The 15,018-nt window shown below is 42.0% G+C and overlaps 1 protein-coding gene across 10 annotated transcripts; it reads right to left on the reverse strand.

The window, feature by feature from the left end:
• Nucleotides 1-502: 502 nt before the first annotated feature.
• On the reverse strand, nt 503-14,251 carry RhoGDI (rho GDP-dissociation inhibitor). 10 transcript variants are annotated; one of them, XM_086970088.1, is made up of 6 exons: nt 13,841-14,251; nt 13,552-13,613; nt 4,998-5,213; nt 3,668-4,078; nt 3,227-3,431; nt 503-2,896 (listed from the first exon to the last, which is right to left on the reverse strand). In XM_086970088.1, exons 4-6 carry the CDS (start codon nt 3,878-3,880, stop codon nt 2,697-2,699), a joined length of 618 nt encoding a protein of 205 aa, XP_086826214.1. In that variant the 5' UTR covers nt 3,881-4,078; nt 4,998-5,213; nt 13,552-13,613; nt 13,841-14,251; the 3' UTR covers nt 503-2,696. The 10 variants fall into 10 exon arrangements, with proteins under 10 accessions (XP_086826214.1, XP_022695869.1, XP_086826218.1 ...); XM_022840134.2 differs by having other exon boundaries at nt 13,819-14,251; XM_086970092.1 differs by lacking the exon at nt 4,998-5,213.
• Between the last annotated feature and the right edge of the window lie 767 nt (nt 14,252-15,018).

Consider the following 15,018-nt stretch of genomic DNA (forward strand, 5'->3'; position numbering starts at 1 on the left):
GATACTGCTCTGCAGACGTTTTTTTTATTTGTGACCCGAACATTGGTAATTGAATATATCATTCATGGACAAAATTATCGTAAGTGTGCTATTAGTTGACCACCATGAAGCGACCTTTTGCAATACGCGCTTCATATATGCGCCGCAGCTGCATCAGGCTGATTGAAAGATCAATTTTTGTTAGGTTCTAAGGTGCCACATATCTGGGTACAAATGAAAGACAAGGTAGTCGCCTATACCGTAAGAGAGACTATTTTGATGAATAGTAGGAATCAAATTATACTTCACTGAGGTATGGATCTATTTATATAATATAGACGTATATATATAAGTATATCGGGGTATATAGAGATTACGTTAGCGCGGACTTCTGTGTAGACTTCACCTTTCGTGTGTGTTCTTTGTTCAATAAGATTAATCAAATTATTAAAATGTTTTATGAAAATTATTGGCATCATCATTATAATTATCATAATAGTCGTGATAATAAATGACAAAACAATTAACATCAGGCAATATCAGGTCATGGTATCGCTATTGTTTATTTGTTCATTTGCCACATTATTACCTAAATAATATCATCTTATAGTTCTCTAGTAAGAATCGTAATATGATTTGTAATAATGGTCGTAATAATTATAATAATAGAATAAGTTCAGTAAAGTTGGTCGCAGCAGCAATCTATATCGCTTATGTCGCATGTTTAATACTCAACACATTTGGCCACTTTGATGGAAGACCATTACATTTGTCGTTACTTATCGTCATGTGTATATATATATATATATAGATATGTAAAACCAACAGCCTGTTTGCTTTCCCTATCGATGTGATTTTCGTGCGCGACCACAGAATAGACATGTGTTCAACAGTTTTCATCAACCTTTTGACAACAGTGAAAATCTGTGAAATTTGTGCACACTGTAAGAGAAAAAGCGATCGTGTCAACTCGGAAAACATATCGAGTTCTCTATTTCACCAATGGGCGATAAATAGATTCTCCTTCATCGAGAGCGTTTTGCTCGGCAGTTGAATTTTACTTCGATTGAACATCAATCTCGAGTAAAAAATGCAACGATTGGCAATTTTCATTGTATTTGATATGGGTTTTTAAGTATTAGCTGTTGAAGATGCTTGTGAGATTGATGAATCAGAGAAACCACCTTGTCCAAATCGCTTTTGGCTAACACGGGTAGACAATGGCGTACCTTATGCTTCCAAAGAGGCAGAGATATATAGACGATAAGTGCACTCTCGCGTTATTTAGCGCTTCTATATATTTATAATGAGTAATAATCAATTGGTAAATGGCCCAATTACTAAACAATTGCAATAGTCGTCAAGATACAACATTAATTCTTCGTTTAATAGCAACGTGGAAATAGTTAATCAACTCCGGCTAAAATAGAATTCTCCTCCGTGCCATCTGTTGGCCATTGCCAGGCCATAAAAGTAGTACAACCGCATATTTATGTATACCGTAAACCTTTTCATGCTTAGTAACATCGTCTTGTAGATAGCACTTTTCTTCGTTCATTTTTCTTAATTGCCCTTCAGCCACCCCCTTCTTTGGACTTTCATGTGTTTCAACCCAAATGCTTGATACACGCAAAACCCATTTTCCTTTGTAGTAATCATTTAAGTGAAACAGGTTTGGTGGAAGTTCGTTTGTAGCGTTAGCGGAGTCACAAATAATGCTAACACCCTGAGTGAGGTTTGTCAGACTGCTTTCGATTAAAACAATACGATGTATTCCCATTTCCCGCTTTATTCACTAATAGATTTTCTTGTGTTCTATCTCACTAGCTAATAGCCTTGCAACGTTTTATAGGTTATCTATAGATTATTTTCTCATTACATTTCATTAGCTACATAGGCCGAATCAGTGGAGGCGTCACTTTTAAAAGTGAGGGAAAAATAAGATACAGACAACAGTGGTAAAGTTACAGGTACTTGTGGCTGATCTGTTTCTGCCAGTTTGTGATTTCTCTCATACTGCGTGTGAAACGACAATCTACAGGATCACGCAAGACAAAAAAAAACGAGCATCACGTAATGTCACTCAATCATCAGTGAAAATTTCTACAAATAAATTTCAAAAATATCTCGTGTTTAACCGTGGCATCCATTGCGTGGGTGGGAGATAGTGGTAGTTTCGATGGCATTAGGCAGCAGGATATGTTGACAGGAACGTGCGCTTTTGATGAAAAATGGTGGGCTGTAACAGGGTGTTCAGAAAAACGGCAAAAACAATGAAAAAAAATTCCAGAAGATCTCACCCCATATGCTATAAATGGTGCCGCAAACCAAGCGATCGGGCTGAGGAACTGATGACGATATAGTGTGGAAAAAAGATAAGAACATCCAGTCAATCTGGTAGTCTCACCATAATGGTAAGATCAACAGAGCAAATGTAAGATTATGCTAGTATTGTTGATGTACATGTGTCTGTTTGGTCCTGATGGCTTCTATTCTAGTAGGTTGTTGTTGTTCCGGTAATTGCTACTCTGTTTGTTCTGTGTGTCGATATATATATATATATATATATGCTGTTGTCATCTTCGTGTTTTTCTACATATATAGGCCTCTTTAGCGCGTATGCAAGTAGCAGGCGTGATTCTTGCTGACATATTTGTCAAGTGAACCAGTCAGACAAGTCACTTTCACTGTAAGACATTCAACGGGCATTTCTGAGCTTAGTCCTCCCAGTCCTTCTTTATGTCGAAACTCCATTCCCACTTGAGGTGCTCGTGCTGGTCATCATCGGTAAATAGCGACTTCGCGACGTAACTGCCTCGTGCTAACATCCCCGAAGGCATTTCTTCCTTGGGCGTCGTAAACGATTGGAGCTCGTGCTTTGGCGCGTAGCTCCCGACCATTTGAGACATTCTCTCCACTGAAATAACATGCGATGTCAGCAGTTCAAGAAAAGAGACTAGGTAAATTTAATTAAAGAGAAATTGTGTCATGTGTCATACGAGACAGTCTGGCTGACCACCTGTTTCCGCATTACCAGCAGCCTGGTATTCCTTTGTAATTAATTAAATGTGAAGACCGAATGGGAATATCCTCAAGGGTAGCTTCATTATCAACGAAAATCTAAAAGTTAAATTCATGTACACGTCATATCTATGACGGTCAATAATGTGAATAGCTATCTCCTCTCATTGAAGAGTTAGCAAGATCGTCAAAAATGTCGTCTTATGAGTAAGAGAGGAAGACGTACAAGGTGCCCCGAGCCGAGTGATCCTCTGAACGTATTTTAGTCCCGTGACGATTTCGCGTTGGACGAAAAACTCGATTCGGATCTGGTAGAGAATACCTTCCTTAACGGTGAATGTCCTTCTTTTGATTTCGGCAAGATCCTGCGTTAGGTCAAGCACAACGTCGGGTCGACCTTCGACAACCAAAGCCAGCTTCTTCACTATCACCTATATTGGATAATCAGTAAAATCATAACGAATTATGCAAATTGATAATACAAACGGACAACTTTTCAAAATTCGAACTATGACTCAGTTTGTCAAATGTTTGAAAATGTTTCTTAGGGATAGGCATGAAAATCTTCACTATTTTACCTCGTTGTAAACCCACTTGATCTGTACAGTACTTCCAAAGAAAAAGTGCGTTTAAAAACATCACCGATTATATAAATGACGACACTCACATTTTTGGGGTTGTCTGGTTCGACCACTATCTGCTCGCCCGACAAGGCCTGGCCTAGCAGAGCCTGCTTGTACTTGAGTAAGCTTTCATCCTCGGCATCGGCGCTCACAATGTCCTGAAGGGTTTTCTGTGCCGGGGGCTTATACGTCGACTCCTCATCGTGTTCCTGTTGCTCACCAATTACCGGAGTCTCTGTGTCACCACCGCTAGACATGTTTCACAGTAGTCGTAAAAGCTACTGCAACGGTACGAAATTGTTAGGGTTGCCGGATCACAGTTTGTCACGTTACTCTTTTACCACCTGGAACAACCGCGACGCGTCTCTCCTTCACGTGATCTGGTATCAGATCATTTCTCTTTTACATCTATTAGTTTGATATGCATATATCTGTGCACAGCTGCTGCCAGACACCTGTTCTTACAGAAACAAAGACGACAATTTGGAAAATCGGATCGTAAAATCGTTGACGTTTGGGGATAACATAGCAAAAAAGTACCCACGGTTGATTTGTGTATTTCATTATTCACAAATTGGATACAGTAGGTTAACGCTAATAAAATGGTTACTCGAGATTGATTTAATAATTGTAAGAAATTACCGGTTATTTTTAGAGAACGGGTGTCAATTTGTACCTATCTGTAGCGGCTATACAAACAAATACGTTCTCAGAGCTCGTTTCTCCAGGTACTTCTATTAACTCCTGGTCGTTAGCTAGCGCTCCCTTGATCTTCGGTGAGCAGTAGCTTTTCGGTGATAGTTCGCAGTTGACATAAAATATCCACACATCTGCTGTCTATTACGAATCATACTATACTATCACGCAATGCTCACTAAGAGAGGCCTCAAGTTATTAATAATTCTGCTACTCCGTCCCGAAATCGACGCTATTGCTTAAAGTTTCGTGAGCATCACTTTAGTTTTGCAAAAGTAGCCTTCGTCTCGTTAGGATCGCCTTTATTCCATTAGAGTCCCCTTTTCAGTCAGGACGTTCAGCACATTGTCGAAAAGAGAGAGGGATGCCCCGGGATCGGTCGCTGCTTGCCCAACAATAGTCCCAGCTAAATCACTGTACTTTGCGACTATAGCAAATAGCTCGGATGAAAGAAGGCTGAAACGTTGCGTGGGTTCACATCCTTCACCCCCCGAGTGGTACGATACAGTACACGACAGTGTTAAAAGACTCAAGGAAGGGCTCAAGAAATGAGCTTCTACCAACAACCGAAAGAGAATTGGTACTCTATTGTTCTATTGTCATTCTTAGTTGCTCCGTCCTTTAAATTAAAAGCTGCTACTAATGGCTGACGGTTCGAAGACAGTGAGTGGTTCTTACCGAACCGAGAACAGCCAATTCGGCTGCTTGCCTATATTTTTTATGCGGTTCAGCTCGCTCTTCTGGCTTTCGCTGTGCAAACTCGACGTTAGGTATGGGCCAGCGGACGGGCATAGGGTCGGCGATGCGCCGGCCGGTTCACTAGCTGTTGAGTCAACTGGGCAAAAAACGTAGCGGCGTCGAAAATATTTTTATAGAAGTGACCACTTCCTGGCCCTGAAAATCGAAAATCATTTAGGCGTTTAATACCACGAATAAGTCGGCATTGGGCTACTCTAGACTTTAAGCGTAAGCTGATCTTTAGATGTCAATCTATATTCGATGTTCGAAACTCAATGATATCCGTGCACTTGGCCAGCGGTGTGAAAAAACGAATCGAAGTACAAAACTAAGCCGAATGACAACATAATGAAAGTTACTATTAATAGTTATATAACGAAGGGTTGGAATCTGCTGGTAGCCGGAAAATCTCAGGTCTATCTTTATTGCCCGCATCGATTCAAACAGCCGACACAACCGAGTACCTCACCGCGCATTACTCGATCGGCTAAATTAACGTGGCAGTACGTAGTGCCATGTTCATTATCACATACTCGGCTAGCCTGATGATTGACTACAAACCCTTTTATTCTCTGAAGAACTCTTAAAGCTGCCAAATACAAGGAAGGTAGAGGTTTTTGGCCCTAAATATTCGTCGGCAAGTCATCAATTTGCGTATCTTTCTTTACTTCTAAAAGGGGGGACGTCAGTTGGTAATAATGTCGGTCTAACAGCGGTAATAAGACAAACACAGTAAGCACAGGAAGCGAGACAGAGTGGTCTAATAGGATAAACCATCCGGCGAATAGTCGGTCGGTGTCCTACATTAATTGTATCACGATTCAGTTGATAGGATCTGGGTCCGATGCTGTTTAGATATAGTCAACAGTGAGTAAATCTGGTGAGGCACATCGCCCATAATTATTATAAAATTACGAAATACGAATCGAACCGACATACTGGCATGTATGGGCTCTGAATCTAGGAAATGCACAAGACTACTACATTAGGAAATCAGAAGCTAGGCAGCGGTTGGTTTTACGCATGCGCGTGCTGTTCCTTTGCATGCAGATTGCTGCCATCGATGGGCCAGAAAACTTACATCTAGATATTGTACAACAAGCCATATTAATTGCAGAAAATCGAGGGCATCTGCCAAATGACTTAAAGCAAAGTGAACATTGTTGAGTAAGAGGAGCAATTTGCGAACATCTGACGACTAAATTCTGCCGCAACTCTTATTTTCTTTATAACTAGTGTTATTAATTTTCAGAACTGAAGTGGCTGAAATTGAAATTTGCACGTACAGAAAAATTCAAGGCTTTTGATTAGAAACACTTTGCACGCAGATAGTGTGATTCTCAAATCCATAGAATGAATCCAGCACAAACTGATGATACAATTTGATGTCAAAAATTACATGGACATTACGGAGCCTCCTGGTTGAACACGCAAAAATATTGCCGACGATTTAGCCCAACCAGCGTCCGATATTAACCAAAAGCTTTGATCGTTGCGATAAGCTTGCACTAACTAACAATGTAACATCTACAGATAAAATAATCAGAGTGCAGAGATGATAGCCTTATACCCACTTTTAGGTCTGTGGATGTATGAACTTCAAACAAGTAAATTAATTTGAGTTCACTTGACTGTACACACACAGTATTCTAATATAATACATTCGCATAAGTGTGCAACTATAACACAAACTAGTACACTGACACTGTATCGTAACATGAAAATTCTGTCATCTCATAAAAAACAGGTTTTCGAAAAACCACTGACTTAGTACGGAAATCACACAAACAATGCCTATTAGCCTAGTTCATCTCATTCTGCTTAGTTAGATTAGTCATGCAATAATACGAATAATAATAATATTGTCATCATCACACAGGCTTTAGGAGCGTTGTAGACAGTATTCCTTTTTCCTTAGCAAAACTTTACCTACGTAGGCTTGCCGAGAAAATGCCTTGCATAGGCAACAGCAGCGCCATGATGACAAACTCAATTATAATGATGTCTCACGTCAGAGCGTTAAGCGATCGTAATATATTTATATAGGTTTTTGTTAGTAAGAAACCACAAGGAGCAAAAGCTGTTTCTGCAGGTTGCCGGTCACATGGACGTTGATGTTATATAAATGTGTTATATGAGTCGAAGCAGCGTTCTGTTGGCAAAACTGGGGACATAGAGCTTAACTTGGAGGCTAGCTAGCAATAACACTTCAAACTGCCTCTCAGAACTCCACCAGGTTAAATAAGAAACCACAGATCTCTGTATAGAATTTCTATTTCGATTATGATGTACCATAATATCACGATTGTCACACTACGGCAACCAATATGCCCAACCGGATTAGTGGAATTGTGGCGTTATATTTGTCTGACTGAGCATTCACACCTCCGGATTAATGCTTTAGGTAAAGTTGACGGCGTTGGCGATATTGATGACTACGTCACAACTGCCGTTGTCGGTATAAAAAAAATAACAGGCACAAAACAGGACATGCTACATCTCATCTTGTCATTTTGTTGTTCTTGTTGCGTTTGTCGGTGTTCGGTGGCCTATAATCCATAATGGTCTGCTTTATCACAGCCACAATCATCAGTAACAGCGGCGCCGTCTACGCCTCCCGCCATCCTGTAGTGATCTTACTCAGAACAGATCTTACTCCTATTGTAACTAAACTATCCAGATAAATATTGCTTACAGTGATCATGCATGCTCCACCGTTGATGGCGGCCATTTTTCGTCAGAAACCTTTAACTGGCAATTCGTACGCTTCTATCGAAGCGCCACAACCAGGACACGCGCACTTGGCCGCCCTGCGGTGTAACGCGACCGAGTTATAAACTTTTACAGGGAACGTGGTTTTGCGGTAGCAATGAAAGTGAGTGTGGGTTCTGTCTGTGGTTGCGGCTACGGCAGCGGCAGGGATGACGCATCGAAAGCAGTACCAATTCGACCCATCAATTATTTCTATTACGAGTATGGCTACTACTATAGCTCCAGTGGATATGAGCCCAACAGGCTAGTGTGTGCTCGCTCGAAAACGACTAAACGACGGTCCTCACAATACAAAATCGACAGAATTAGGGTCATATTACCACACATCTACATACGCCAAATTGCAGCTGCAACGCCGCAAAAACTAGAGTAGCAGTCGTAGAATTTGGCGTCGTCCGCCCGCAAGCCACCCCATGGACGTCAACGTCGAACGTCGCTCTATAGACCCGACAAAGCTGCTGATGCAATGGATCATACTAAGACGCTAAGCTATTTCAAAAACGTCCGCAGGTTTTCGCGAACACGATCGTTTGTGGCATATTGGTGCAACTATGAAAGCAGGACACGTGGCCACTCTACCTTAGGCGCCTGCAAGCTGCTGCTGTTTATCAACTTGCGCTAGGCTTGCACTAGCTGATCTTTGCAACACTGCAGCGAACGGCTACGCTTTCTAACGTATGAACTACAAGTAGTGTTTTTCTAGTTGTTATGAGTTTCTGCTGAGACTGCCTAGTCATTAGCGCTATTTTCAACTCCGTTCCCTATGAACGAGCAGCCGTTTATTGAGTACTTCTCGTTCTAAAGAGGCTGGAGTTGTAAAATGTGAGTGCTTAACACGTTTGTCGTTGGTTGGATATTAGGGCTCTAAAAACAACGGGTCGTGACCTTAAAAACTGCATTTCTATAAAGAAAGCTTTCCCAATAGAACGAGAAACTCCCACAGCAAATTTACAGAAACAGTCGAAAACAATGATAAGCGAGGGCTACAGAAAAACGTAAAAAAGCAAAAATTGCATGCTTACGATATGTAAATATTTCGATTTTATCCTACTGTAGATCACCCTGTTATGTCTTTGTGAGTTTCTTCAAGTACGGAGTAACCTAAGTAAGAGTAGATGGCGTTATAGAACGGGTTACATGCATCTCAAAAAAAAACAAGGTGGAAACCAGCTTACAGGTGAGGGGTGAAACGCAGGAACTTGGAATCCTACGAAAGAGCGATTGATACGAAGAAAAGTTGTCGTGAAGGGTTATATATAGTATCGGGTCTATGTTTGGCCACGAAAGCCTTAAGTGGCTTTTCAGTTATGCGTACCACCTAATCGTTTCTGCCTCAGAAAAATAGCGCCTGCTGTTCAATGGATATAATAATGAAAAGGCAACTAAGTGTAAAAGTTTGTCTTCTTCAAAAACTCGTACCTCTTAGTTTACCGTCAAAAAGCTATCGTTGAAACTTGTGTCCATTAAGACGTGATGGAGTGCCTCAGACATCACAACCCATATTTCTAACCTATGCATACTTGCAATAGATAGCCGATGTTTCGACGGAGCTCACCTTCGTTGTACTCGCTGTAATCGTCATGCCCCAGAAGCCCGCTAATTCCTAGTAATCTTCTGCAATTCCTACCCACCTAACTTGCCGGCTCCGGCCGCGAATCAATTATGCACATGTGTGTTGGGTGGTCGAGTGTATACTATATCCTTTGCCTATGTTATGTTGTTCTTGGGTAGTAATAACACCAGTTAAAAAGGGAAACACCATGAACACGAGGCTAGCTGCCCCATTTCAGCAGCAAGAAGCACTGTAAACCTTATTCTGGCGGAGCCTCTTTTGCTGGTCTCATCGGCTGACCCTTGATTTGGCTCCTTCTCACTCCTCTTCTAATTCCGATTGCCACTTCCGCCATCCGATCTATTCGATGCATAGTGAAATCTTCGCAGGGCGAAAAAGGGATCTCTGAGGAACATGTAGCAGTGTTAGATCATCATCCTGCCAAATATCTACAGAGAATAGCAAAAGTAAATGGAAAATAAGAGAGGGAAAAACATCGTCTACTTTGATACTTAGAGTCTAACGAAAGCAAACATCCTGTGATTCGCCACCTACTGAGCCAGAAGCGACGTGGTTAGCTGCGCGCGCAATGACACCACCTGTGGAGCCGGCTTTAGGAACGCACAGATATACAGGAGCAAAGCCACTGTTATTAAGCCAGGCTTTGCTCCTTTCTCTCATTTTTTTATCCTTCCCTCTCACTCACTGTTCCGAGACGTCACAAGCTCTGCGGAACCCATGATTCAAATACTTCGTCGTCTGTCCCACTTCAGTGGTGTTCCTTCATGCTTCATCGATTTACTAGGAGCTTTTACTTATTCTCTTCAACTATCTTTCGAGACAAACAGCGGATATGCGAAGAAACTCCAGCGAAGAGAAGCGTCTTCGATCGCTTGAAAAAAACATGCCTTCAAATCTCCCAAGCTCCCGAACGCATTGGTCCACATCTTGTAAATACGTGAATGTATTTCGCTATTTACTAGCAACACATCTGCGTATACGGCACTACCCGGTAGTAGGGTAAAGAGTTATATGGTTGTCTTCGCTACCTACAACTCGACGGTTCTTTCTATCTTGCTATGGTACACGCTTACATATATCGAATTTTACAGTTTTCTGTTTCAACCTCACACCCATCCTATCTAGTACACGCTATCCCCTGTTCGTCCTCTAAATTTTTTTTCCCTATATCCTGCTTCCACCAAGCTTTTTTAGCGCCTCGCGTCGGATTAGATTTTAGCCCATCTGGACATACCACACACTAACACCGAGCTGCTGTCATCGTCACCTCCGCCTATTTGGCCACTATTAACGTCATTAAATCAAGTCCCGTGGCTATGTCCATGCCCACAAACGCGCCAATAGATCACATGTCGCCCGCAAACGTCTTCCCCTTGCACCAGCTAAATTTAGAAACCATTAGAATTCCAGGAACGCGTTTCGTGACTCTCAACCCTACAGACGACCGCGGGAGCAACTGCGGCAGCGATGGCGGCGGTGCTGCTACCACCAAGAGCTATGGGATAATAACGGAGGAATGATAGGAACAGCTACAGTTGTATTAATGCTCGTTGTGTTTGGCTATATCCCTGCCGATAGAAGTGAGCTTCTTCCGTCAGCCCATCCAGAGCGAACCTACCAGAACGCAATGGCCAGCGTTTGTTGTTCAGCATTTATTTGCTTGGTTACGCGATAGTCGATTATTATCTTAAGAGATTACTAGCTTGCTAAGGCGCTGTTACGGATTCGGCCGAGCCAGTACACTTTTTTCAACGTCAGTTGACGGCTTGCGACCACAAATGACTACTTGACTGGCTTGCGCTAACGGGCAATGTAAGCGGCCGCCATCACATAAGAGTTGAAACTGCTGATGATGGTAATAGTTGTATTGACGACGACTGGGCAGTAGTAGTACCGCAGCTCGTGACCTTCCTGATGGTGGTTGTTCAGGATTTTTGCCTAACGTCTCCTTTTCTCGTTCACACCTCGTCAACACCTATGAGTTCTAGAAAATAATATATGTCAATGTATATATACATTGGAAGTAGAGGAGAGCCGACGATGCCGCAAAAGGTGGGCAAAACGGCATCAATTACTGCGACTTCCTTCAGGACTTAGGGTGTAATGACTCAGAGTTGTCTCGTAGTAGCACAAACTTGAAGTAGCAGCGAGAAATGCTAGTACTGTTATCAGAGACGTAAAGATTTCATTCGCAAACGGACAAGCAGGCTGATGGACAGCCAAACGGCTTCACTGTTGACTTGTTCCTCAGTCCGTTCGGACGCTTGTTGGCCCATTGATTGGCTAGTTCATGTTACTTGTTAAGCAGCAGCAGGAGCAGCTAGCTGATAATGGGACGAAGCGAGAATCAAACGTTGCTGGGAGCTATGTCGAGCTGGAGGTCCGCGAGCCGCATAGGAAAGCACAGAATGTCACCAGTCGCTACTGCTATTATAGACGACGCTGCCGGAAAGCAAGAGGAGGAAACTACGACGGCTTGGCATATAGCTGCAACAACTAGACTTACCAGCATGTCTGCAAGACAACAGAACATGTAACAATCACCTGCTCTTGTACACGAAAATACAGAAAGGAATGATATATGTAATAACTGAACGAACGCTTCCCATATTAGGGCTTCCCGAATTTCAATATTGTTTTTCAAAATTATGCGAAATCACCAATTCTACCCAATCCTCGTATGATGCCCTTATACTAAGGCTTTTTACTGTTAGATTCGCTCTTGTAGCTTCTACATTCTATGTTGTTCTTGACAGGGACATGTAGCCGAACTTAATGCCTGACCAGATCTGAAGTAAGACTAACAATTTCCATTTCGTACATATGGAGCTATGATGTGCATCACGACACATTTATTATAGGAAACAGCCTGGGCGATGCAAATACACCATATCCTCAGAAATTAAGTCATGCCTGCGGATCAGAAGGTAAGGATAGGCGAGGATTGAGAAAACTATGGATAAAGTTTTCAGGCATCATCATGTTTATGGCATATCGAGTATATAAAAATATTGTCATAGGTGTAATAATATCTATATCAAACGAATATGCGAGACCTCATTTGGCCATATCATGGTAATGAAAGCCGGCTGTGGCACCTAGCTCTTTATTCCAACTTTGGTTGTCCAAAGGGGCATTATTGCTATCTACTTCCCTCGTATCTAACCTGGCTACGTACGCTAAGTCACCAAAAAAGTCAATGCAACTGTTGAAGTAATACTTCATAGCAATGGCTTTTAATTCTTTTATATCTAAGTCATAACAGCAGCCACCAATCAACTACGATTATTCTTTATTTTGTTATTATAATTATCATTATTATAACTAGTAACTCAAAATGGACTCTCAAGGCCGCAAAAACCCACTAGTACAACCAATAACGTACTCCTTACTATTTATGCACACATGCATGTATATGCAGGTGCACTAGAACATTGCAAAAACATATCCAAACATATATACGTAGTATTGTTTTACACAATTTTTCAAGACGCGTACATGATGAAAAACACACGGTTTTGCCGCAGTCTTAGAAACACCTCTTTGATCTCCGTTTTTCTGTTGTCTATTCCCCTGAACTAATGTAGTCCTACACGCAGAAACAACAGGCAGCCCGAGCGAGCCTCGAGTCTATGCTACTGCTGCTGTTTAATCGCATTTGTAGTGCGCCCCTGCCATTTAGCTACTCTGCGAACAAACCGAACCACAAATACAATTGAATATCAGATGGCAACGCGTAATCGGGGAATAGAAACGAAATTGGCGTAAGAGTAGCGTGCATTTCCCAGTCATCGACTTCACATTGAAAATAGTACATTCCCAACGGAAAGACAAAGCAAACCTATTGGCTACGTAATTCTGCCTACTGGAAATGTATCGAAACAAAAACTCCACCAGTGAATGGAACTTCCGCCCTCACTGTTAGCCCGACTAATCGTTTACTGAAAACACATTTGATACGCGTATCCATCTCTACATATATATATATATATGTAGAGATGGATATATATATATATATATGAATCTCTTCGATACGAGGGGAAAGATGCAGTCCCTTCTCTTTGATCTGCTCAGACTTACGTGTTCGGCCCAGATCGTCTGATCAGCAGAAACGACACCAGCTATACTCTCATAAAACAGAGCACCTACCGATAGCAAGCAGTTGCTGGGCGGCGAGCGCCAACGTTGCACCAGTACGTCGCCGAACGGTCCTGAATAATAATAATAACAACGACGACAACAACAACAACGGTAGTAATAATAATAGCGTTATCTATAGTTGGTTTTTTGCATCACTTCAACACAAATGCACGTACACGCACGCACGCTCCACAACGATGGTACGGAAGAAAGACTAGCTGCAGATGCTGAACTATTATTATTGGTTCTTACGATAAAACAGCCTACAGTTATTACTTGTCGCGATGATGCTACTAGCCTGTGCCGACACTGCTCGAGCGCACTCCGTCCCGCTTATGCTGGCTGTTGCCGTGACGGTCACACACTGCCGATATGTCTGCACGACGTTCAGCAATATAACACCAGCAGCAGCACCACCACACAGAGGACCCAATGTGCAGATCTAACAGTACAATGGCCGTTCAAACAACAACTGAGTCGTCCGTTGGTCGCGGGAGCTGCAGTACCTCTTACTTGAAATTCAAAGATGGCAGTGTTTACATCGCATGGCGCCAAATTTCAAAACGAACCTGGGGGCAAACAGCGATTAAATAAGAATCGATGACGCTGATCGTTTGTTGTTTTGCCAGACCAGCAGTGCTGTTGCTGATAAGACATGCGGGGCAGCTAACGCCGGGTGAGGGTAATGCTTCTGAGAGGACTGATGGCGATTATAGTTGAAGGACTAGTGAAGAAAGGTGCATGATTTTGCCGTGCCGTTTATATCTGTTCTAATACGACGGGCTATGTATGTCTGATTTCTTGTAATGTTAGGGCTGTCATTCCACCACAGAAACCAATTGTACAGATCAAAAATATGCGTATACAACATGCGTACTGAATAAAGGTGAAATACAGAAACGTGTGGTTGATTCAAATGAACGAAAATGGTATGAAATACAGATATTAGATGGAAAAACCCAATGTATTTTATTAAGACTAATAAAACATTTAATTTAGCAGTTGTTACTTGGTAATTAAAAATGCTACGCAAAACAATGAATTTCTACCTGATATACGTAGTGCACGCCAGTACATTGAAGTGCATTATTCGACCGTGCGTTCTTGAGCAGTGGCTTGTTGTATTCACCGGTCTCCGTTCGCGCGGGAAGTGCCATTGAGAAGTCGCAAATATCTCAAGTTGTACGCCCAATACTGCAGTTGAACATTACTTCTGATGACTGATTCTTTCCAGCACGAAATTAATTGTATCTATTCTCAATTTTAAATCCAAATCCCCGCGTTTCCTTGAGTTTAATAGACAAAAGTCTTACTACTGCAGCACCATTGATACCGTTGAGCCATCACGAGCTGGCACAGGCAGGTGCTGCGCGCGGCAAATTTGAAATCGTCTTATCTTTACAACATTTCCCTCTCGTTGTGCCAGTGCTCATTTTTTAATAAGTTTAGAATTATCAGAGAAAAGCTCCGTCGGAG

The sequence above is a fragment of the Varroa jacobsoni genome, unplaced genomic scaffold, assembly GCF_002532875.2.
Source record: "Varroa jacobsoni isolate VJ856 unplaced genomic scaffold, vjacob_1.0 scaffold_96, whole genome shotgun sequence".
In the NCBI taxonomy this organism is placed as follows: domain Eukaryota; kingdom Metazoa; phylum Arthropoda; class Arachnida; order Mesostigmata; family Varroidae; genus Varroa; species Varroa jacobsoni.

Coding starts and splice junctions, on each gene's coding strand:
- RhoGDI (XM_086970095.1), bottom strand. CDS start 3,880: ATGTCTAGCGGTGGTGACACAGAGACTCCGGTAATTGGTGAGCAACAG. Junction 3,432..3,667: donor AACCAGACAACCCCAAAAAT/GTGAGTGTCGTC, acceptor TATCCAATATAG/GTGATAGTGAAGAAGCTGGC. Junction 2,897..3,226: donor CACTCGGCTCGGGGCACCTT/GTACGTCTTCCT, acceptor ATGTTATTTCAG/TGGAGAGAATGTCTCAAATG.